At 36.7% G+C, this 26549-nt stretch overlaps 1 protein-coding gene and 1 non-coding gene across 4 annotated transcripts in view; one reads left to right on the top strand and one right to left on the bottom strand.

Moving 5' to 3' along the window:
- Positions 1-26549, top strand: part of PIK3C2G (phosphatidylinositol-4-phosphate 3-kinase catalytic subunit type 2 gamma) — a 453317-nt gene that overhangs the window by 357862 nt on the left and 68906 nt on the right. For all 3 annotated transcript variants that reach the window (XM_053556309.1, XM_053556307.1, XM_053556308.1), the window contains 3 exons: positions 2073-2262; positions 2746-2867; positions 6677-6785. In XM_053556309.1, coding sequence (XP_053412284.1) covers positions 2073-2262; positions 2746-2867; positions 6677-6785 — 421 coding nt within the window. The remainder of the gene's footprint in view (positions 1-2072; positions 2263-2745; positions 2868-6676; positions 6786-26549) is intronic.
- Positions 6258-6360, bottom strand: LOC128562919 (U6 spliceosomal RNA). Its single transcript, XR_008373614.1, has one exon. It is a non-coding gene; the product is annotated as a U6 spliceosomal RNA (small nuclear RNA).

The following is a 26549-nucleotide window of genomic DNA, read 5'->3' as shown; positions in this document are numbered from 1 at the left end:
CGAAAAAGAATTAGAAATAAAAGTTTTAAAAGTTATGAGCAATGAAGGAATATAGGAGTGAATAAAGACAATGCCAAACATAATGCCTCAAGAGAAAAGCATGAAAAAAGAGAGGACATTCAAAATAAAAAAGAAATGATGACAGACAATGAAGATATAGCACCCGTACAATAAAAGCTCCTGAAAAAAGAAAACCAAAATAATTTATTAAAACTGTATTGAAGGTAAATTGTACATTTAGTATCTTAACAAATATTAACAACCATCATCTAAGAATTATTTTCTGGAAAATGAAAAGACTCAAAATTACATATTAAGAGGGCACACCCCATATTCAGAAAAATTACCCAGAATAACCAATACTGAAACATAGTTTAGAAAAATCATTGCACTTTGAAGAAAATTAAATCTTATTTAAACATGTAGGCAAGTAGACCATCTTGCTTATATGAGAAAGATGTTGTTTATTTTATCACCAGAGCTTTGGATAGTAATGATTATAGGGAAAAAGAAATAATATCTTCACAGCACTCAAAAAAGAATGTTGTATCCAGCCAAACTGACTTTCGAATAAAAAAGACCACAAGCTGTTGTTAACATACAAAAATGCTGAATTTACTAGAGAATGAGGTTCAGATGCTCAAAGCGACTCGAGGAATGTGGACATGAGGACTGGTGGAGAGTTTATGATTACATGAAGGTTGTAAGAGAAATTGCATAGTGTGCACAGTGTATACACTATACCATGTACGTAAAATAGTTCCACAAAAAATGGAAGTGGGGCTAGGAAGCACAAATGAAAAATGACTAAACAAGCTGGGCGCAGTGGCTCATGCCTGTAATCCTTGCACTCTGGATCATATGAGCTTGGGTGTTGGAGACCAGCCTGAGCAAGACCCTGTCTCTAAAAATAGCCAGGCATTGTGTAGGGCAGCCATAGTCCCAGCTACGTGTGAGGCTGAGGCAAGAGAATCACTTGTGCCAAAGATTTTGAGGTTGCTGTGAGCTATGACGCCACAGCACTCTACCCAGGGCATAGAGTGAGATTGTCTCAAAAAAGAAAAGAAAAGACATGAAAAGAAAAGTACAGCACACTTTGGCGTTATAAAACTGGGATTAAAAGGATGATATAATATTAGAAAGAGAGAACAGAAGTATACAGTAAATATCTACCCTGTTTCCCCGAAAATAAGACATCCTCCAAAAATAAGACCTACTCACAGGAAAGATAAGACGTCCCCTGAAAATAAGACCTAGTGCATCTTTGGGAGCACACCTTAATATAAGACACTGTCTTATTTTCAGGGAAGCGGGGTAGTTAATTTCAATACTGCTCATAGTAGGGAATGAATAGAAAATATAGAAAACAACTCAAAAAAAGAAGAGAGAAAAGAAAGTATGTAAAAATAGTGTTATACCATTAGAATGCAAACCTTCTTAAAAATAAAAAATAAAAAACTGAAAAACAGAGATGCAATAAAAAAACCCAAACAAACAAAATAACACCAGAGTGTAGTATTATCATATGATACTTTTTCCTAAAATAATTGGGGGAGAAGCCTAACTATATACAAAAATTGAATTAAAATAAAATATTAAACAATAGAAGTTGAGCCATCATTTTTACAACTGTTGAATACTATCTAGAAGGGAAGAAATAGGGCAGAAAGCAGGGAAGAGCTGCTAGGCTTGTATAAATGTACATTACTTTGTATATTTAAATTCTGGAATTACATAAATATTTTAAATACTTATAAACTAGAATTTAAGGGAAAAACATGATCTTTAAAAATAGACAACAAAATAAAACAAACCTTTAAAAGAACTGAAAATAACAATATTACAAGTACAGTTTTATATTTCATTGCAAGACTTTCTTGTATATTTGTTAACAACTCCAGATGTGAACTTCAAGTTTATATAGATAACATTTCATAGTTGGACTCCAAATAAATATACACAGTTTTTGGCTTTTCCCCCCACAACTAACATACACAAGGAAACAGATCATCAATGAAATGATTTGATGCAAGGGAATGTTACTTACTATCTTTTCTTTGTCATTTCTCTAGGAAAATAAAGGAAAGTCTGGAGTGTTTCCCTGTTAAGTTGAATAACTTGATCCACACACTTGCACAGATGTCAGCCACAAGCCCTGCCAAACCTACTTCCCGGACTTCTCCACACGGATGCTGTTCGCTAAGTACAACCAGGTCAATTCAAAGAGCAACAATTTTAGGGTTCAACAAGAAACCCAGTAATGTAAGTCCATAGTCTGTCACCTTGACTTAAGTATCGCTTGACTTCATCTCAGACTTCCCTTCACTATGCTATGGTATGATTTTTTTTCACTATGCAAATGAAAAATCGGTTACACTTTAAGCAGAAGTGCCATTAAGAGAATGTTCTAAGGAAAAATCATAAGAAGGAGAGCTATTAGTAGAGAACCATCAAAGAGAGCAGCTCCTGCCCTGTGGTAGAAGATGAATCAAGAGCTAATTAAAGTGTCCATAAGAAAAGAACAGCAGGAATTAGGCAGCCTGTTCCAAGCCCAGGAGATTATGATATCTTTATAAATTGTGTTTACAGGTAATTTTGCCTCTACAAATTGCATCTCTTAGCTTCACTGATCATTTTTTTTGTGGAAAGTCTCTTGCTTTGTGGAGTTTACGTGAAATCAGATGGTAGAATGTTTTACAAAGTGATGTTGCTGGCTTTTGATTTGTTTCTCCTTACTTTCTGCAGCTGTATCTGATCCAAGCGACGCATAGTAACAATGAGACAAGCCTGACCGAAAAATCATTTGACCAGTTTTCAAGACTACATAGCCAACTTCAGAAGCAGTTTCCATCCCTGAATCTCCCAGAGTAAGGCACTGTCCTTTTACATTGTTTTGCCTTCAGTACTCGTCCTTGAGCAAAAGGAAAAATTACAGTTATGGGATTTTTCTATTTGTGAGCAGCACAGTATTCCAACCCCAATGCCACTGAATCTCTCCCCGCAGAGAGTCTATACGGCTCTCAGAGCAAAGAATCTTTTGTTTCATAAAGCAGAACAAGGTTTGCAATTTTCTTTTTACTTCCAGCCATTGATTTTGTAGACAGAAAAATTCAAAAGCTATTTCATTTTCATCAATTATTGGGGAAATTGTTTTATTTGCCTATTTTTAAATTTAATTCTCTTGGCTTTTTTTTCTTATAAAAACAATTGAAATTGAAAATGCAAAACAAAATTGGATATCGCTACTCTTTCAACAAATAACTATAATAAACAGCCTCATCTATTTAATTTCTGGACTAGAAAAAAATGTTAAATGTATTAATATCAACTAGTATATTTAAAAACTCACTTTTGCTGTCATTAGTTAATTGACTTTTAAATTATTATTAACCTTGAATTATCTAAATTTGATTTCTTATTATGTTCACTTTAAATCCATCTTGAAAATTGTTGTACTCATGCTATAATGGAAAAACTATTAGACATAAGCAAACAACAAGTATCATAAAAATAACTACCACTCAAACAAACCTTCTAAAATTCATCACTTAGAACCAGTCAAGTTTAGATAACAGACATCAATGTACATATATAATCCGGCCCTGATCAAACTGCAACCAAAAAATAGCCGGGCATTGTGGCGGGTGCCTGTAGTCCCAGCTACTCGGGAGGCTGAGGCAAGAGAATCGCTTAAGCCCGGAAGTTGGAGGTTGCTGTGAGCTGTGTGAGGCCACGGCACTCTACCGAGGGCCATAAAGTGAGACTCTGTCTCTACAAAAAAAAAAAAAACAAAAAAAAAACAAAGACTTAACTGTAAAAAGGTGAGCTCTCCAGAACGCAAAATATTGGCACTTAGATAAATCTAATATTATTTTATCTACAGTGGGATTTTTTTGTTAAGTAAATGGCCTTTTACAACATAAATGTTCATATTTACCTGGCATACTTTGTATATGTAAGTCTATCTTTGGCATTCAGGGTTTAGTCAGCTTCCAAAGTATAAATATAAAAGTGCTATCAATAGATGAGGTGATATTGTGCAATATTGAACATTGAGTAGTTCATATTCATGATAGAAAGCTGTACAGGGGGCACCTGTGGCTCAAAAGAGTAGGGTGCCAGCCCCATATGCCGGAGGTGGCGGGTTCAAACCCAGCCCCGGCTAACAACTGCAAAAAAAAAAAAAAATAAAAGAAAGCTGTACAGGCAGATTTCATGTAGATTTTGACATACAAAAGCTATAACTATCAGCCAGTCAAGAGATTCGAGTGATTAGAGTGACAGCATGTTCAGGAGACTAAGAGAGTGATACAGTCATTCTGGAAGCATTTAGAAGTAACATTAGGTTTAAGAATTATAAATAAAATATATATATATATATATATATATCTGACAGGGTAACTGAGAAAAAAGAAGCACAGGCAAAAAAAATTTCCAAGTTTGGCTGCAAATTCAACATAAGTGGTTGCCATTGTACCCTGCTAATTAATCATTCAAAAGTAGAAATTAATTTTTGTTTAATGGCTGTCCTTTTTTGTTTCAAAAATGTCTCTGTTCTACACCATAAATCTCCAACACATATCTGTATAACTTGTAAAACTTTGAAAGTGCTAATAATCTCTTTCCATGGACCTCTTCTCAATTTTCAGCTTTTGTGAGGATCCTGCTTTGCTCACCACTGCTGCCTAGCAATGATATCGAATTGATTTTCAAACTATGTAAGCCATCTGTGGAGGCGAGGAACATTTAGTCCCGTGTGCCCTGAACACTATTTGTACCCTCGTACTCCCAAAGCGGCCAAGGCTTACAGTGATGCGCATGAATGAAGAATGAGGGCGAGATTTCCTCTGATTCCTAAATTTACTGAGAGAGGCCCAATGAGAATTATGTAAATTCAATCAGAAACTATCATCAGAACCCGAGAGACATGAAGAATAAAATTCTAACTGGCCATAGCACATACCAGTGGTCTTCTAATTCAGCTATTTGTACTTACAGGTCCCACCCAAGAGTACACAGACATGAAAATATTTCTTAAAAGGAAATTCATCTTCTGGAGGAAGACTGGATTTCCAGTCCTCCTTCTGCTTCCACCATGGTTCTTCTCTTAGATAAAGGGACAAACCAAAATATCAGTGTCGGTAGAGAAAATAAATTACCCTCCCAGGCAGAATATCAAATGTATTTGCAAGTACAGTGTTTTATAATCTTTGTTTTGAACAGAAATTGAGGGAGGACATGATGGCATTGTCAGATAAAAGATCATAAAAAATAATTTTCTATAACTGAGTGCTGTGCTCTATTTGGCATATAACTCAAAAAATTTCAATTAAATGATGTTACTGTAGCAGAATTCCTCAACTTTCATGTACTTACTTAAACACAAGATTTTTTAGAACATATATTTATAAAAACATTTAAAAAGGAATAGAATGTTCTACCAATAAGGAAAATTCATACACAGGTATATGAATTAATATTTAAAACCAGCCTAATGCATCCTTTATCAAATTCATTGTCCCAGAATGTTACTGTATACTATACACAATTACACACACACACACAACATACATTCTATGTGAAATTTCTGAATACTTTGTATGGATATTTGTTTTCACGATAACTAAATCTGGATGAAAACTTTTAGTACCTTAAGTTTTAGAGCTACGATTTTTTTTTTTTAAGTAAAAATGTTAGTTAGTTCACTATACACTTAAAGTATTTCAGAGTTCCCTGTGATTTTCAACAGAAACCAGTGTGTGGGGTAGCATGAAGTTGTCACATTCTTCTGTGCCTTTGCTGACAGCCATTTACTATCCCCCTGTTCATGTCTCCTGGAGGAAGGATAGCCAACCTTGCTCTCTATAGAGAAGCAGATATGTGGACAAGGCAGCAGGCAGAAGAAACTGCTAGGTAGTTCCCAAAAAGATATATTTAAATAGCAAAATGCATTGCCAAATGCTACCCATTAGCTGGTCATCACACCCAATACTTGGTCTTAGTCAAGTTCAGTTCATTAAGATGAACCATCAGATAAAGCGGAGGAAATTCTCCAAGTCTCACTTTTAGGACTGACTTTTCTATCCCAGATGGAAACATATGTCACTTGGTAAAATACTTAATTTAGTTAATGTAAAAATGTCTCTAATGAATCCAGAAGAAATGATACAATCCGAACTTTTTGAAAAATTACGAGAACATTCACTTCAAAAGGTATTAACCTCCCACATGTGTTTATTTTATTTATTTATTTATTTATTTCTAAGGAACACCTCACAAATTTGTGTGTTATTTTTGCACAGAGGCCGTGCTGATCTTCTCTGTATCATTCCAATTTTAACGTATCTACTGCTGAAGTGAGCACCCCCACATGTATTTAAAGGACAAAATGTGTGGTCTGCCATGAAGACAGTAAGAAGAGACATGTAAATTAATTTACTGTGTTAAATTAATATAAATATTAATGACAGTTAAAATAGCACGAGTGACCACAGCCATGTTAATGAAACACTCGGGACTAATCACATAGACTATCTGATTAAGGTTTTCAAATGTGTTCACCTGTTCCCATCAGCAACTTCCATCTGGTAGCTGTTATTTCATGAGCAATCCTAAGATGCAGAAGCCAATTTTCAAACTAATGATGATACACCTTTTTTTTTTTCTTTTAAAATAGGTTTCCTCACTGGTGGCATTTACCTTTCACGAATTCAGATCACAAAAGATTTAGCGATCTAAATCGTTACATGGAACAGATATTAAATGGATCACATGAAGTTGCAAATGTATGTTACAAATTTTTTTCACATTTTTACAAAGCAATATCAACTATTTTATACATTATTACTGGACATATGTCTATTTTATGGTGACATTCTTCAGTTCATTCAATCTGTGAATCTAAATGCCTAATTTGTAGAAGATCTGTAAAATGAGAGCTGAAGAGGGCAAAACAGGTATAGAACCTCAGCCTCAAAGAACCCAATGAAATAAAACATGATGAGCAGGCAACCGATGCCATCAAGCACTTAAGAGTTTTGGAGAAGTGAGAATCACTTCCGAATACTGTAAGAGTAAGGTTTGGGGGAGAAGAAAACATCCAAGCTGGGCCATTAACACCGGGTATAATTAACAGACATGTCCCAGAAAGTGTTTCAAGGAGAACCAAACAACACAGGGAAGGTCATGAGTGAAAAAAACAAAAAGGAATTATATTGAAAACATTCAAATATCTTTTTTGCTGCTGTGCAAAATTACTACACATTTGGTGGCTTAAAACAGCACAAATATATTTTTCTTAGTTCTGAAGTTCAGATGTCTGAAAGTGGGTCTCACAGAACTGAAATCAAAGTGTTGGTGGGCTAGTTCTTTCGAGAACCTTTTGACCTCCAGAGGCTGCCTGCATTCCTTGGCTCATGGCCCCTTCCCACAATGCAGTAATGCAGTCTGATCTCTGCTTCTGTTGTCACATATTCTCTGGTTTTAATTCTGAGCCTCCTGCGTCCCACTCAGAAAGGCCCTAGTGATAATATTGGGCCCACCTGGACAATCCAGGATACTCTCACCATCTGAGGATTCTTAATTTAACTTTAATCTGTAAAGTCTTTTGCTATGTAAGGTTACATAGACACAGGTTCCAAGGATTAAAAAATCTTTGGGAGAGGAGCCTTTATTCTACCTATCCCACCCCACCCCAAGGATATATGAAAAAGTACAAGGACACAACTCTGATGGATCTCTGCATTCTTGTGAGGTAAGAGTTTGGAGGTCAAGCCAAGTTGTTGAGAACAAAAGCTCAGCCTTAGAGAGCTGTGTTAGTCAGGGTTCTCCCAAGAAGCATAAGCAAGAGGGTGTGTGTGTCTCTGTGTGTGTGTGGAGAGAGAGAATGAGAGAGAGAATTTTAAGGAATCAGCTAATGTGATTGAGGAGGTACAAGTCCAAAATCTTCAGGGAAGGCTGGAAGGGGCACTTTACAGTCTGCTGGCAAAATTCCCCCTTGCTCAGGGGAGATCCATGTTGCCCCTTATAGCCTCAGAAGTTATATATTCTTTTACTGTTAGGAATTACCATTAAGATTAAAGCATGTATCTTAGACCTATTTAACTGTAATATAAATTAGTGTTTCTCTAAATTCCCTGATGATACAAAGCCCCTTGTCTGTTTAACCCACGTATGTGTTACATGTCATACTAATGAGGTACATCTATATCTGTATCTGTTAACTAAGTAATCATTATTGTTATTTCACACAATTGACATTTGTTTAGTCCATCATTCTTGAAGGATATTTTTTTCTGACTCTAGTATTTGGGTAGCAATAGTATCGTTTAAATACTTTGAAGCTATCATTTCATTTTAGCTGATATCAACTCTGTTTAGAAGTCATCTGTTCTAAAAGTTGCTCTGTGAAGGTACTTGTTTAAATCTTTATCTGCTTTTCCTTTTGCTTTTGATTTTCTGCACTTTTACTATCATAAAATGTGCTCATATGTAATATTGTTTCTACTTATCATGCTTGAGTTTTAGGCCTTCTTGAATTTGTGCATTGATATGTTTCATCAGTTTGGACAGTTCTCGGTCACTGCAAATTCAAGTGCTTATATTATTTAAATTCAGTGCTTATCTTTTCTTTCTCTCTATCTGGGACTGCAGTGACGTATATGTCAAACCTTCTCAGCATGTCCTTTATGTTCCATCCTCATACTCCTGTATGTGGTATTTATTAGCCTTTGTCTCTCTAGGCCTCGCTGGGTGTAGTTTTTCTGACTTATCTTCTGTTCTGGGTTACTTTTTTTTTTTTAATCTGTGATTAAACCCGTTCTTTGAGTTCTTAACTTCAAATATTATATTTTTCAGTTTTAAAATATCCATTTGTATTTGAGTTCATAGTTTCCGATATAAATCTCAGTCTTCCCTTTTTTTTTTATAAATAGTAAGCATAGTTATTTTTAAGCCTTACTTAAAACTCCAGTATTGGTACACAATCAACCTATGACTCCAATATTTAATGTTTCTGCTGGTTTTCAGTCATGTAGTCTTGTTCATATGTGAGTCTACTTCCTTTTTATTGTGGCCAGATATTATGCTGTAATATCCTTTATAAAAATCATTTGAGGCCTAGGTCACTATTATTTTAGTGTAGAGAAGAATTCAGAAATCCGAGGACATTAACAATCTAGAATTGCTGAAATTTAATTGCAGCAATTCAGATTATTTAAAACTGAACTATAGACCTTGTGCATGCCAACTTCGGATTCATCCATATTCCCCAGATGTAGACATTTGAAGTCCAAATGCAAAGAGAGGCAGATTCACCAAAAGCCTGCTCGGCAGTTCTAGGGTCAAGTCTCATTCCTCTTGTCTCTACAAGGTGGTCAAAAGTGCTGTTCTGCCTATCAGCCTCTCATCTTCTCCAATGGTATGAACTGAACACCTGTGACGGAGCATCAGTGGCAAATCCCAGACTCACATTTCTAAGTCTATGTCAGATCATAGCCTGGTAATATTTACTATCTCACTGGCTTTCTGATACCTTCAAGTAGAGTTTACAAATCAAATGTCCAGCTGTCCCAATTATTCTCAGCTGAATATTTGAACTAAGTGACCTAATCTACTGTCACTGAAAATGGGCATCTCAAACAGCAACCATCACCCAAGTGATCCCTGAGCATCTCTGTCCTGTGCTCTAGTACAACCCTTGTCTCTCAGGTTACTATGTCGTAGGACCTACATCTGTGGTCACTTCCCATCTGAAAAGCATTTAAGGATTCCTTATTCAGCTATGTTATATTTTCCCTCAGGAGTTTTGATAGTAGCCTAGAAAACTGAACAGAAATGCCAGACCCTGATTCTGTTCCCTCTCTCATGTAGGTTGAAAGGGACTCTTAAGATTAAACACACAGACACACATATACAAATGCATATACACACATCCCATACCTACACAGAGCTAGTACAATTTCTTCTGAATGTTTAGGGAGCCCCAGTTTTCTTTACTATTAACTGCTCTTATCATCATCTTGCATGAAAGTTCCCAGTGAGACAAATGCTGCATTTCTGAGCAGGCACCAAGCTGATGGAATCCTTCAGAGCTCATGGACAGACACAAGATCCTTTAGTGACTTATCTAGGACACCATCTCTAAGAGTAATACGTACAAGCCCTTTTGGGTTTTTTCTCTTTTGATGTAAGAGCAGAGAACATTTATGGAATATTTTTAGCTAATCCACATATCTTGAAGAACTTTAATGTTACCGATGAGAGCCCATTTCTTTTTTTTTTTTTCCTCATCAAAGAATGAAACTTTATTACTCTGTTTCCCCAAAAATAAGACATCCTCCAAAAATAAGACATACTTACAGGAAAGATGAGATGTCCCCTGAAAATAAGACCTAGCACATCTTTGGGAGCACACCTTAAAATAAGACACCGTCTTATTTTCAGGGAAACAAGGAATTGGGCAACCACCATCAATTTCTTCTCCAATTATTAGCTTTTTCTTTTTCTTTCTTTTTTTTTTTTTTATTTATTGTTGGGGATTCATTGAGGGTACAATAAGCCAGTTACACTGATTGCAATTGTTAGGTCCCTTTTGCAATCATGTCTTGCCCCCATAAAGTGTGACACACACTAAGGCCCGACCCCCCTCCCTCCATCCCTCTTTCTGCTTCCCCCCCCATAACCATAATTCTCATTAATTGTCCTCATATCAAGATTGAGTACATAGGATTCATGCTTCTCCATTCTTGTGATGCTTTACTAAGAATAATGTCTTCCATTTCCATCCAAGTTAATACGAAGGATGTAAAGTCTCCATTTTTTTTAATGGCTGAATAGTATTCCATGGTATACATATACCACAGCTTGTTAATCCATTCCTGGGTTGGTGGGCATTTAGGCTGTTTCCACATTTTTGGCAATTGTAAATTGAGCTGCAATAAACAGTCTAGTACAAGTGTACTTATGATAAAAGGATTTTTTCCCTTCTGGGTAGATGCCGAGTAATGGGATTGCAGGATCAAATGGGAGGTCTAGCTTGAGTGCTTTGAGGTTTCTCCATACTTCCTTCCAGAAAGGTTGTACTAGTTTGGAGTCCCACCAGCAGTGTAAAAGTGTTCCCTTCTCTCCACATCCACGCCAGCATCTGCAGTTTTGAGATTTTGTGATGTGGGCCATTCTCACTGGGGTTAGATGATATCTCAGGGTTGTTTTGATTTGCATTTCTCTAATATATAGAGATGATGAACATTTTTTCATGTGTTTGTTAGCCATTCGTCTGTCATCTTTAGAGAAAGTTCTATTCATGTCTCTTGCCCATTGATCTATGGGATTGTTGGCTTTTTTCATGTGGATTAATTTGAGTTCTCTATAGATCCTAGTTATCAAGCTTTTGTCTGATTGAAAATATGCAAATATCCTTTCCCATTGTGTAGGTTGTCTCTTTGCTTTGGTTATTGTCTCCTTAGCTGTACAGAAGCTTTTCAGTTTAATGAAGTCCCATTTGTTTATTTTTGTTGTTGTTGCAATTGCCATGGCAGTCTTCTTCATGAAGTCTTTCCCCAGGCCAATATCTTCCAGTGTTTTTCCTATGCTTTCTTTGAGGATTTTTATTGTTTCATGCCTTAAATTTAAGTCCTTTATCCATCTTGAATCAACTTTTGTGAGTGGGGAAAGGTGTGGGTCCAGTTTCAGTCTTTTACATGTAGACATCCAGTTCTCACAACACCATTTATTGAATAGGGAGTCTTTCCCCCAAGGTAAGTTCTTGTTTGGTTTATCGAAGATTAGGTGGTTGTAAGATGTTAGTTTCATTTCTTGGTTTTCAATTCGATTCCAAGTGTCTATGTCTCTGTTTTTGTGCCAGTACCATGCTGTCTTGAGCACTATGGCTTTGTAGTACAGACTAAAATCTGGTATGCTGATGCCCCCAGCTTTATTTTTATTACTAAGAACTGCCTTAGCTATACGGGGTTTTTTCCGGTTCCATACAAAACGCAGAATCATTTTTTTCCAAATCTTGAAAGTACGATGTAGATACTTTGATAGGAATGGCATTGAATAGGTAGATTGCTTTGGGAAGTATAGACATTTTAACAATGTTGATTCTTCCCATCCATGAGCATGGTATGTTTTTCCATTTGTTAATATCCTCTGCTATTTCCTTTCTGAGGATTTCATAATTTTCTTTATAGAGGTCCTTCACCTCCTTCGTTAGGTATATTCCTAGGTATTTCATTTTCTTTGAAACTATGGTGAAGGGAGTTGTGTCCTTAATTAGCTTCTCATCTTCACTGTTATTGGTGTATACAAAGGCCACTGACTTGTGGACATTGATTTTATATCCTGAAACATTACTGTATTTTTTGATGACTTCTAGGAGTCTTGTGGTTGAGTCTTTGGGGTTCTCTAAGTATAAGATCATGTCATCAGCAAAGAGGGAGAGTTTGACCTCCTCTGCTCCCATTTGGATTCCCTTTATTTCCTTGTCTTGCCTAATTGTATTGGCTAGAACTTCCAGCACTATGTTGAATAGTAAAGGTGACAGAGGACAACCTTGTCTGGTTCCAGTTCTAAGAGGAAAAGCTTTGAGTTTTACTCCATTCAGTAAAATATTGGCTGTGGGTTTGTCATAGATAGCTTCAATCAGTTTTAGAAATGTGCCACCTATGCCTATACTCTTCAGTGTTCTAATTAGAAAAGGATGCTGGATTTTATCAAATGCTTTTTCTGCATCTATTGAGAGGATCATGTGATCTTTATTTTTGCCTCTGTTAATATGGTGGATAACGTTTATGGACTTGCGTATGTTAAACCAGCCTTGCATCCCTGGGATGAAGCCTACTTGATCATGATGAATGACTTTTTTGATGGTAAGCTGTAATCTATTGGCTAGGATTTTGTTGAGAATTTTTGCATCTATATTCATGAGTGAGATTGGTCTGAAATTCTCCTTTTTGTTTGGGTCTTTTCCTGGTTTTGGTATCAGGGTGATGTTTGCTTCATAGAATGTGTTGGGGAAGATTCTTTCTTCCTCAGTTTTTTGGAATAATTTCTGCAGGACAGGAATAAGCTCTTCCTTGAAGGTTTGATAGAATTCTGGAGTGAAGCCATCTGGACCAGGGCATTTTTTAGTTGGAAGCTTTTTTATTGTTTCTTTGATCTCAGTGCTTGAAATTGGTCTGTTCAGGAGGTCTATTTCTTCCTGGCTAAGTCTAGGGAGAGGGTGTGATTCCAAATATTGATCCATTTCTTTCACATTGTCAAATTTCTGGGCATAGAGTTTCTGGTAGTATTCAGAGATGATCTCTTGTATCTCTGTGGGATCAGTTGTTATTTCCCCTTTATCATTTCTGATTGAGGTTACTAGAGATTTTACTTTTCTATTCCTCGTTAGTCTGGCCAATGGTTTATCTATTTTATTTATTTTTTCAAAAAACGAACTCCTTGTTTCATTAATTTTCTGAATGATTCTTTTGTTTTCAATTTCATTGATCTCTGATTTGATTTTGGATATTTCTTTTCTTCTACTGAGTTTAGGCTTAGATTGTTCTTCTTTTTCCAATTCCATAAGATCTCTTGTGAGATTGTTGATGTGCTCTCTTTCTGTTTTTCGAATGTAGGCATCTAAAGCGATGAATTTTCCTCTCAAAACTGCTTTTGCAGTATCCCACAGATTTTGGTAGCTTGTGTCTTCATTGTTGTTATGCTCAAGGAAGTTAATGATTTCCTGTTTTATTTCCTCCTGCACCCATCTGTTATTCAACAGAAGATTGTTTAATTTCCATGCCTTTGGGTGGGGTTGAGCATTTTTGTTAGAGTTGAGTTCCACCTTTAGTGCCTTATGGTCTGAAAAGATACAAGGTAAAATTTCAATTCTTTTGATTCTGTTGATATTTGTTTTGTGTCCCAGGATATGATCAATTTTGGAAAATGTTCCATGGGGTGATGAGAAGAATGTATATTCTTTATCTTTGGGGTGGAGTGTTCTATATGCATCTATCAAGGACAGTTGTTCTGGGGTCTCATTTAAATCTCTTATATCTTTGTTTAATTTCTGTTTAGAGGATCTGTCCAGCTCTGTAAGAGGAGTGTTAAAGTCCCCCGTTATGATGGTATTATCAGATATCATATTGCTCAGACTGAGTAAGGTCTGTTTCAAGAATCTGGGAGCATTTAAATTGGGTGCATAAATATTTAGAATTGAAATGTCTTCTTGTTGTATTTTTCCCTTGACCAATATAAAGTGACCATCTTTGTCTTTTTTGACTTTAGTTGCTTTAATTCCACATGTATCTGAAAATAAGATTGCAACTCCTCTTTTCTTCTGAATTCCATTTGCCTGAAAAATTGTCTTCCAACCCTTGACTCGGAGCTTTAATTTGTCTTTTGAAGCCAGGTGTGTTTCTTGCAGACAGCAAATGGATGGCTTGTGTTTATTAATCCAGTCAGCCAATCTATGTCTCTTCAGTGGGGAATTCAAGCCATTAACATTTATTGAGATAATTGATAAGTGTGGAAGTATTCTATTCGTCTTATTTGGTGAGAGTCCATTGCTTAGTATTATCTTTTGCATCAGTGTGGAGGTTAGGTTCTGTCCTTTGATTTCTGAGTTCTTACTTTGCTGCTGATCCATTGTGGTGGTCAGTGTGCAGAACAGGTTGAAGTATTTCCTGTAGAGCTGGTCTTGTTGTGGCTAATTTCCTCAATGTTTGTATATCCGTAAATGATTTGATTTCTCCATCAATTTTGAAGCTTAGCTTAGCGGGGTACATAATTCTGGGCTGGAAATTGTTCTGTTTAAGTAGATTAAAGGTAGATGACCATTGTCTTCTTGCTTGGAAAGTTTCATTAGAGAAGTCTGCGGTCACTCTGATGGATTTGCCCCTGTAGGTCAACTGGCGCTTACTCCTGGCAGCTTGCAGAATCTTTTCTTTTGTCTTGACTTTGGACAGGTTCATCACAATGTGTCTTGGAGAATCTCGATTAGAGTTGAGGCGACCTGGGGTCCGATAGCCCTCTGAAAGCAGTGTGTCAGAATCTTTGGTGATGTTTGGGAAATTTTCTTTTATAATATTCACTAGTATGGCTTCCATTCCTCTGGGGCATTCTTCTTCCCCTTCTGGAATTCCTATAACTCGTATGTTGGAACGCTTCATAAAGTCCCATAATTCTGACAGTGAACGTTCTGCTTTCTCTCTCTTCTTTTCTGCCTCTTTTACTGTCTGAGTTATCTGAAGAACTTTGTCTTCTACCTCTGAAATTCTTTCTTCTGCATGGTCTAACCTGTTGCTGATACTTTCCATTGCATCTTTAAGTTCCCTAATTGACTGTTTCAGATCCTTCAGGTCTGCTATATCCTTTTTATATTCTTCATATTGTTCATCTCTTATTTGATTCTGTTTTTGGATTTCCTTTTGGTTATTTTCCACTTTATTAGCAATTTCCTTCATTGTTTCCATCATTTCTTTCATTGTTTTCAACATGTGTATTCTAAATTCCCTTTCTGTCATTCCTAACATTTCTTTACAGGTGGAATCATCTGCAGTAGCTACCTCATGGTCCCTTGGTGGGGTTGTTCTGGACTGGTTCTTCATGTTGCCTGGAGTTTTCTGCTGATTCTTCCTCATGAGTGATTTTATCTGTTTCCTTGCCCTAATTTTCCTTTCACTTCCTCTTGGTCTTTAAGTTCTTGTGCCTGTGGACTAAGGGTTACAGGACCAGAAGGGTGAGAAGGTTGAAGAGCAAAAAAGGGATGAAAGAAAGGAAGACCGAGTGATAAGAAAAAAAAGAAAGATAGAGAAAGGAGAGGGGGTGGGTATAAGGAATATTGACAAAAAGAAGAGAGGCACAGAAAGAAGGAGACAGGGCAATATAGGTGTACAGTAGGGTACTTTGACACAACCTTAAAAAACCCCACCTTCTGGAGGTGCCCAGTTGGGTGGTTCCCTTGAGGTCAGCAGCTCTTTGCTAACCTGATCAGACACAGTACCCCACCTCCACCAAGTAGAGAGGAAAGACAAAAATGCTATAGATCAAACCAAAACAAGCAAACAGAAAACTTAACGGGGATAAAATTGGGTGAAAAACCAAATGATAGCAGTAGAAACACTAGCAAAAATGAAGTTCTAGTTATTAAAAAAGGCAGCAATGGGAAATTATAATTAAACTAGAAAAATTGAGAAAGAAAAAGGGATCTGTATGGAAAAGATTGAAATTAAAAAACAAAATAACATCAACAACATCAAAATAAACAAAAAACCCAACCAAACAAAAAAAAAAGAAAAAAATACACAACCAAAAACAAGGTAGTTTGTATATGTTATTGAATATTGTCTGGGCAACACGTGGTCTTCTGGGGTATGAGATGTTAATCACAGTTCTGATACAACTGGAGGCTGCTGATTTCTCAAACCCCAGCAGGTAGACACCCTAAGTCTCTCTTCAGCCCACTTAAAAGGCACTTTGAACTTGTAAACTTGCTGAGCAGAAGCTTTCCCCGCTTTCTCGCTGGAATCACTGCTGAAGTGGCTATCCACTTACCCAGTGTGCCAAAACCGGTCTCACTCTGCCCCTGAGGGTTAGGGCTGCAAGGTGGCTCAGACCCCACCCTTAGGCTACTTGGTTGCTGGGTTACCAGCTCCCACCCGTTTCTAGCTCCGCGACCCTGGGGGCGGAGCTTGCCGGGGCAGATCACTGACAATGGATCCATGTGACCCACTGCCAAACACTATTAGCTCCGTCTGGCTCAGCGGCCCAGACTGGGGCCCTAGACAACGGCCAAAGTTCTCCGCACTCCGCTCAGGCCCTCCCCAAGGCAGTTCAACTCAGTGCCAAGTCCAAGGACACCAAAACAGTTCACAGGTAAGGCCTTTCTGGTTTGCAGTCTCGCTGCTACTGAACTTACAGTTGTGGGCGGGTTTAGACGGATTGAACACACGCGACCACTTGCCTTTTTTCCACTGTTTTAGTCCTCCTCTTGGGGTCCAGAAGTCTCTCGCTGACTCCCTGTATCCTCATAGGAGTGATGATAGGCAGATCCCACCAGCCAGAGATGCCTGGAGTCCTATCTCCCCAGACTCACGGTGCCCAGATGCAAGGAAGCTGTTACTCGGCCACCATCTTGCTCCGCCTCTCGAGAGCCCATTTCTAATATTAATTCTACTAGTCAACAAGTCATCAATTTTACAAATTAAAACACATCTCTGACATTCACTATGCTAGTTAATAAAAGGCCCATTGTTGACTGAGTTATGAGTGAATGACAGAAGCTTATGGATGGACTGCCTTCAGGATGGCTTTCCTGAGAACCCTCTCTTCCTTCCTCTCCCATCCCACTGCCCCTGACTGTGCATCTTTGATTAGGACATTAACAGACCATCCTGGACTCTGCAGTTTTGATTAAATGCCAGTAGCACTTGTGTTATGCTTTGGCTTAACCACACATATATAAAATCATGCTGTACATACAGACATATTTCAAAGAAAATTACAGACATTGTAACAGTGGGATGAGAACTAACCCCATAACTAGAATTTGCTAAAGGGACAAAGAGCTCTAGTTTTCTCAGCTGTCAGCTGAATGACCTTTCCTCTCCACTTGGATCTTGGAAAATACTAGATGAAATTATTTCTCCATAGTTTGAATTTCTTTAATTCAATGAGATGTAGTAGGTTCAATCAGTATATGTAAGAAAACTTAATGAAATTTAAAAAATATAATATGAATATATTAAAAATCACCTCCTAAACCAGGCACAGTGGCTCACACCTGTAATCCTAGAACTCTCAGAGGCCAAGGTAGGAGGATTGCTTGAGCTCAGGAGTTTAAGACCAACCTGAGCAAGAGTGAGACCCTATCTCTACTAAAAACAGAAAAACTAGCCAGGAGTGGTATCATGGTAGCAGGAGGCTATAGTCCCAACTACTTGGGAGACTGACTGGACAATCAATTAACCCAGGAGTGTGAGGTTGCTGTGAGCTAGGCTAATGCCATGACATTATAGCCTGGGGCAACAGAGTGAGGCTCTGTCTCCAAAAAAAAAAAAAAAAAAAAAAAAAAAAATCACTTCCTAGCTATAAAGTAGATTTACTGATTCAGTGTCTTAACTTTGTGCTATGCCTCCTGCTTAGGTAATATGGTGGTGTGATGGTTAATAGACCCAGTTAAAGAAGAAAATTCCACAAGTCAGGGATTAAGGGTCTTAAGGACTATTAAAGAAAATCTGAGTTGTTGCTAATGACTACATTACATAACATATAGCATGGAGCAAGAGGTGAAAGTTTTAAATTCCCTTCACCAGTTACTAAGACAAATGGTAGTCAAATTGTAACTCTTGTACTGTGCTGGGAACCTTACCCTGAAACTTATAACAATGTAAATTATTAGCCCCTTCTTAGAGTTACCAAATCAGGAACTCTAGCAATGGAACCCAGCAAGCTGGATTTTCCTAAGTCCTCCAGAAGATTTCAAAGCATACTTTTGACTACATTGGATACTTTTTCTTCCATCCTTGAGATACTTTGCTAAGAAGAATAGGGGAAAGGGAGGGGAGGGGGAAGGATGGGTTGAGGGAGGGTAATTGGAGGGACCACACCTATGGTGCATCTTACAAGGGTACACGTGAAACTTACTAAATGTAGAATATAAATGTCTTAGCACAATAACTAAGAACATGCCAGGAAGGCTATGTTAACCAGTTTGATGAAAATATTTTAAATTGTATATAAAAGTGCATGGTGCCCCATGATTACATTAATGTACACAGCTATGATTTAATAAAAAAAGAAAGAAAGAAAGAAAACTAATGTCTCACACTATAAAACTCTTTCTTTTTATTCTTCCATTTAAACATAGTCATATGGCCTCTAATGTAGCAGGTATTCAAATATCCTACTATATTATTGATTCTTAGCAAATATGGACTCGAGAACTTTGTGCCATAATCTTATCTCAAGAATGATAGACTCTCAGTGGGAGATGCTGTTTTGCATCAAAGGACAAGTGCCCGAGCACCTAGCGGGTATACTTAAGTCAATTCCTGGAGTTAGAGAAGGCATTCTAGAGGGTATGGCGTTCAGGTTGATATTAAAGATGAAGGAGTAGTTGGTGACTTGAAATCAGGGAAAATCCTGCCGAACAAAGGGAATTGCAAAATTAAACATTATGGTTCTATACTTTCTCCTATTTGGAAACTTAAAGAACGCAATCACTACAATCTTTTCTATTTTTTCTCATGATTAGCACAATTATTAATTCTTATCAATGTTTACTAAATGTTTTGGAATGAATCAATGAATGTAAGAGAATCAGTAGCATGCACTAGCCAATATATAAAATGAGATATCTGTTGTGATCTGAAACCTAAGGGACTGAAAGGTTGCATCTCAGAAGTGGTTAGCAAGGGTCTCTAAACTTGTTTATGTTTATATCTTATCAAGCTTTTTAAAATAAATAATTAGCTGACACTCCCCAAATATGTAATATATATATATATGTGTGTGTGTGTGTGTGTGTGTTTGATACATGAGCTACTATAAAAAGAGCAGTAAACATTTTGAAGCATGTAGGAAAATAGAAAATTGAGAAAAAAATTTTGATGATAGTACAAAATAAGTAGTAATAGTAGTTTTAATATTTTCCCTCCTTTCACTGTATAATGATGACACATCAAACTCACGACAGAGACCTCTGGCTTGGTAGGGAATGATCTGGGAATCCTGCTCACTGCCAGCTCTCAGGCAGGCTCCGATGACTGTCTAGTGCCAAGCCCAGGAACACTGCCTAGCCATGGGCAGAGCGGATGAGAGCTAATAGTGCACCAAGTCGTGATAGTGCCCTCCAGAAATATCATTTGGCTCTTAAAAATCACATTAGCAATGTGTCTTTTATGAGCAAAGGGGAAAAAATGAACAGTATGTACTCATCACAGGAATATTCTAATGTGAGAGGGAAAGTGAGGGCATAATTATGTCATTCATTGGAGGAAACAAAGACATAGTTGTCAGAAACAGTGTTAGATAATAGGAAAGCTAAACAATAAGAAAGCAAGATGTCGTACTTACATTCTCAATATGAATTGTGCAACATTTTCTATTATATTTGGTCTTCTATCTCAATCCATGGATAATGGGAAGTGGATTCTGACAGAGGCTTCTGCCCTACAAGATCCAGACAACCTAATTCATTCCACTGGATTCCAAGTGCTTTTTGCACATTAAAAACACAGAATGTTGACATCTGAATGTCCCTACTGACTCTGACATTTTCTGAAGGTCATGTCTTTTCAGGTACACTGTAGTCGAGGGCCGTGAATAAGGCAGTTATCAGTAAAGAAAAAAAAGGAAGTGCAGAAGGCATTGGATAGATGGTCATCTTTACATGCTGAGGGCTCTCTTACTGATAATACTAAAGCTGGGTAGCAATAGTACCTTTCTATTAGCTATTGAAATCGTCAGGCTTTGGCCCGTGTAGGCTGAGGCTGGTAAGAGCAAAGTACAGAGGCTTCCAGCTGACTTCTGGGTCTGGTGTGAGGAGGGTGAATTTTGGGATCCATCTTCATTCAGCAGCAGCTTTCAGGAAACTCCCAGGTGGACATGCTGTGAAAGCTCACAGGATGTGTTAAGACAGAAGTGTTAGCAGAAGGGCCTTGTGAGAGCAGTGGGCAAAGGAGCCAGGCACGGAGAGGTAGAGAAGGCTTGCGAAGAAGAAGCCCAGCAGAGAGGCTTGGTGAATACTCGTTGCCATGCTGGGACATAAGAACAAAACCACTGAACACACAGCTTGCAGTTCTCATCACATCCACATTTGTAAATGTGCTGAATTAAAGTGCTACTGTAGAGGCCCTGAGGAGAGAGGATTTGATTTTGTTTTGGGTTGCCCTTAATCTCTATTGGTCAGTATTTAAGGGGAAAAAAATGAGGATATTTCAGGCACCACCTTGCTTATGTCTTGAACTGAATTAAAGTCTAGGGTTACAGTGGAAAATTAAACAAAGAGGGGACAAGAAAAAGGAAAAGGCATTTATATCATCAAACATGAAATACTATCGTGAAATTATAGATCTTAAAAATACTCCAAGGGATAGTATTTCATCCATCTCCTAACACTGAAGTTTTAAGGAGGGGAATCCTGTTTTATGCTAAATAGTTTCTTACTGAAAAGAAGCTGAAATTATAGAGGTAGACTTCCCCCACTCCCCAAATATCACCATGATAATTTACTCAGTTGAATTTGCACAGTGATTATTTAGGATACAATACCTTCCTGAGATGTATAACCTACATCTCATTTATCAGTGGCCCTTTCTAAACTACAAAATAATTAAAGTAGTACTGTATTAACAGACTCCAAATAAATAAAAATTAAATGTGAAAACTGGAGAGCACTGGCATATTAGCTGCCACTTTAAAACTATGGTGTTAGTCATCCAACAAATGTTTTCCTTTTTTTTTTTTTTCCTTTTTTTTTTTTTTTTTATTGTTGGGGATTCATTGAGGGTACAATAAGCCAGTTACACTGATTGCAATTGTTAGGTAAAATCCCTCTTGCAATCATACCTTGCCCCCATAAAGTGTGACACACACTAAGGCCCCACCCCCCTACCTCCATCCCTCTTTCTGCTTCCCCCCCCATAACCTTAATTGTCATTAATTGTCCTCATATCAAGATTGAGTACATAGGATTCATGCTTATCCATTCTTGTGATGCTTTACTAAGAATAATGTCCTCCACTTCCATCCAGGTTAATACGAAGGATGTAAAGTCTCCATTTTTTTTAATGGCTGAATAGTATTCCATGGTATACATATACCACAGCTTGTTAATCCATTCCTGGGTTGGTGGGCATTTAGGCTGTTTCCACATTTTGGCGATTGTAAATTGAGCTGCAATAAACAGTCTAGTACAAGTGTCCTTATGATAAAAGGATTTTTTTCCTTCTGGGTAGATGCCCAGTAATGGGATTGCAGGATCGAATGGGAGGTCTAGGTTGAGTGCTTTGAGGTTTCTCCATACTTCCTTCCAGAAAGGTTGTACTAGTTTGCAGTCCCACCAGCAGTGTAAAAGTGTTTCCTTCTCTCCACATCCACGCCAGCATCTGCAGTTTTGAGATTTTGTGATGTGGGCCATTCTCACTGGGGTTAGATGATATCTCAGGGATGTTTTGATTTGCATTTCTCTAATATATAGAGATGATGAACATTTTTTCATGTGTTTGTTAGCCATTTGGCTGTTGTCTTTAGAGAAAGTCCTATTCATGTCTCTTGCCCATTGATATAAGGGATTGTTGGCTTTTTTCATGTGGATTAATTTGAGTTCTCTATAGATCCTGGTTATCAAGCTTTTGTCTGATTGAAAATATGCAAATATCCTTTCCCATTGTGTGGGTTGTCTCTTTGCTTTGGTTATTGTCTCCTTAGCTGTAAATGTTTTCTTGATTGCTTGGATTGTATACTCTCTGGCTAGGGGCGCCAGAGTTATACTACAGATCACTTGTTTCAGAACAAGCCAGGGTGGGAGGTGGCCACATCCTTAAATATGCTAGTTCTAAAGGTAGTAGGTAATTTGTTGTTATTGGTGCTATTTTTTTTTTAATAACCCAAGTGATTTAGAGACACAGTCAGGTTTAGGAAACTCTACCCCAGAAAGCAGAAATCTAAATCAGATATTCATGCAGACATAAAGGGACATGTAGTCTATATTCTCTCTATGTTGATATGCACCAGTGGTTTCACGAAGACTTTGTAACTTCACATATTGATTTTTTTCTTTCCCTTATTCCACAGGAATTTTAGAGGCCCTGAGACCATACTCGTTATAGGAGTTAAATTGTGGTAGAGCAATAGTGATGTTAACAGATGTTGATTAGTGTTAATAAGCAGTGTGGCCTGACAACTCAGGTTCTCTGAGATCTGTAATGCAGTCAATTTTTAATTTTCTTCAAATGGGTTAGTCATAAAAGTTTTATGTATCACCATATGATTCCAGACGCTTCTCTGAACCAGTTTGTTTATACGATTTCAGGAAATGAAAAATAATTTTCGGACTAAATGAAATATTGTTGGCCTAAAAAGCACATAAATGATTCCAAAGTGAATCATGTTATATTGAGATATTTTTAAGTTTTGAATTATTGATTTAATTCCATTTCCTCATAACAGAGTTATCTACATAAACGTTAAAATCTATTAAGGTCTATGTACCATAAGTATTTTTATTATTATACATGATATTAACTGCTTAGAAGATGTTTTTATACATTCACAAGGTTCTCCTTCCTTTTCTTAATAAAATAAGAGATTTAAAGGGAATCCATGCTATTTGGGCTGGAGGCTTCTGTGAAAAGATAATCTTCATCTCTGATTCTAGCAAAATACTCTAAAAATATTTTTCTTCTTTCATAGTTGCTTGTCATATGGCAGCATAGAAAAAGCAAAGATAATCCTATTATGCCTATACACTAAAACTCACATTCTGTTTTTAGGTATATGGTATATTTATTTATAACTATTTAAAAGTATTTTATATCCCTGCACATAACTTTGTGAAAGTTTTAAACTTTGAGCACTTACTATGTGTAACGCTCTAGATTAAGAGCTTTAAGTTGGTTGCAGACAAGAGATCAGAGAGACTCAAACAATGTAATGTATATTTCATTCTCGATGATTTACAGTATGGGGATAAATGTAGATATGAACATGACTGCTATATGGCAGTGAGTGCAAAGGGGGAGAAAAGAAAGTAGAAAATGCAGCTTCAGTATGAAATTAGACAACCTTAACTTCCTAAAATAAAATAGTATATGTGTCCTTCTAGGGTCCTTCTTTATTGTAAGTAGTCTTGCGTTTTGTATAAGGAATGAGATAAAGAGGCTTCTTTAAAGTCCAGAATCAGTACAGTTAGTAGCAAGAAGTCTGTAAGGGTTTGGTCTAAAGATACAAGAGCAACCCCAGTGGAGGGACACCAATAAATCTCTCAAATCTCTCTCTCTCTCTCTCTCTCTCTCTCACACACACACACACACACACACACACACTTTGTTGACAATAGAAAATGGATGTAATGAAGACCATGGTTATACACTATCCCAGTATCTCTTCCAATGACATTTATCAGTTTCTACATCTTTGTCTTGTGTCCACCTGGCTTTTGTTTTTTTAACTTCACTTCCTCAAAACTAGTGTAAACTTTTATTCTTTCAGCGTTTGTAGTTTCATTCAAGCAAATAATAGAGATGCTAACAAGAACTCCTTCTGCTTCTTTACATTTTACTCTGTTCTGGTAGAATTGTGTTATGACCTAAATAAGATCCTTATAAAGAGTAAAAAGACTCATAATAAAAGTTATTGCAAATGATAACAGCCTGTAAGCAAATGTGCACCCATATTTGAATTTTGCTGAGATATGCAAACAGCTGTTGTTTAAAAAAAATTTTTTAAACTATATTCATTGTGATTTTTAGCTTTTCTCGGTACTGTGCCTCGTTACTGAAAGTCCCTTCAACTGAGGAATGATCTCACTTAAGGTTTAAGCAATGTTATTTTTCTTAAGCAGAAATCAAATGTCAAAATAAATCCAGTGGATAAATCCTATCTTAATAGTGAACATATGTTTCTTGTTCCCTGCTTGCTAAACCCAGATGTTAATTACTACATTTGTCACTACATTGCTCTTTTCTTGGTTGGAGCTAGCTGAGATTACATTGCAGGCAGGATAAATGTCATATGTGTACCATCAGTAAAACCAAGATTGCTTTACACAGTCTGCCAAAATGCTGATGACATTTTAGAACTAGAATTATAGAAGATTCTTTAGAAGTTCACTCGTCTTCCTGGTGTTATTCCTCCGTGTAACTCTAATATGAATATAGTAGATTGAACTACATTAAAGACTGGATATTCTGACAAGCTGCCTTATGAAAAAAGACAATAAAACACAATTACTGTTCAACTTTGATTTAAAACTCTTATGGGAATTCATTTTTAAATTTATACTTTCACATCACTTCGTTGTATCTGAGAGAAAGAGAGAAAGAGATTTAACTTATTGTTTCAACTCACTGAAACTAAATCCTGCAGCCAATTCTAGATGTTGGATGGCCAGTTAATAAATGGGAGCACTTAATGTGCTATTTTTTTTAAATCAATTTCAGTGTTATTTTATGTTACTTCTGATCTTTGCAAGTACTTTAACTGTCTGTTTTTGATAATAAGAATATGTTCATATGATGTAGGAAAAATGCTCAGGTTCTAAGTAACTTTAAATTGATCAAGTCTTTCAAAAAAAATCAATCATATAAAATGGAAAATGATTCAATATAGTTGAAAAATAAAATATTAATAAGAACTCTGAACATAAAATATAAACTTTATGCAGATTTTTAATTTAAAATCATTCAACTGGCTTTCAGATTAGTTCTTTATTGATTGCATTTTTTACTTTAAAACACATCATTAGACAATAAAAATTCCATGTCAGTTGGATAAACATCTTACTCTCTGGCAAAGAAAAAATATATAAAACCTCATAGGTTATTTCATATAGCCTAATTAATTTATGAGTCATTGATATAAAAGACCAGTAACTTTAGATTCTCCAAGACAAATTCGAACCATTTATTTATTTACAAAATATACAAATTTTCTACATAGGAAGAATGTTCCAAATATTTAACAGCTATTAGGGTACAAGCCCAGACCAGTCATGGTGATTGCTAGCTACTAACACACCTTTATAGACATAAAAGCTTGCATTATCTGAACATTTACTGTGGTAGTGAAATGATAGGAGATGCCATGGAGAGTGAGGGCAATTAGGAGCTTGCATCTAAACACACTGAGAATGAGTTGCCTATAAGACTTCCCAAGATGTCAAGTGGAAAGCTGGAGACACATATCTTGAGTTCAGGAGGAAAGTTAGGCTGGACATATTCATATTAAAGTTATTGGCAACTAATTGATTATCAAAGCCGTGAGACAGAATGACATTACTTAGGAAGAGAATGTGAATCTAAAATAGATGTGACTCCCTAATAGTCTGAAATAGAAAAAAAAATGTAAAGGGAAGTGGTCTGAAGACTAAACAGGCAGAACATTAATTTTAATGTTTGTGGAAATATGGAAGAATCAACAAAAAGACTGGGAAGGAGTGATCAGTTGGACACCAGAAGAATGTAGTACCTGGAATCCAAAAGAAAAAAGTATTTCAAAGAAGAAGGAATGATTATCCATGCCAAATGTTACTGATGGTCAAAAGTTTAGAACTGAAACAAAATTTAGCAAAATTGGTATCATTAGTGAATTTAAGAAGAACAGTTTGATGTGAGCATTAGGAACAAAAACCTAATTAGAATGGGTTAAGAGAGAATGTGAAGAGATAAATTTGATATAAAAAGTAGAAAGCAATTTGCAGAAGCTTTCCTTAAAAGATAAACAGGGGGGAAATCATGTTCAGAGAAATGTAGGTCAAGAATTTTGTTTATTGAAGGAAATTGTAGCATAATCACATGCTCATAAAAAGATCCACTTAAGAAGCAAAAATTGCTCAGGAAACT

This window comes from Nycticebus coucang, chromosome 12, assembly GCF_027406575.1.
Source record: "Nycticebus coucang isolate mNycCou1 chromosome 12, mNycCou1.pri, whole genome shotgun sequence".
NCBI classification, from domain to species: Eukaryota; Metazoa; Chordata; class Mammalia; order Primates; family Lorisidae; genus Nycticebus; species Nycticebus coucang.
Note: the sequence above shows the minus strand (reverse complement) of the source record. Positions and strands in the feature narration are given on the sequence as shown.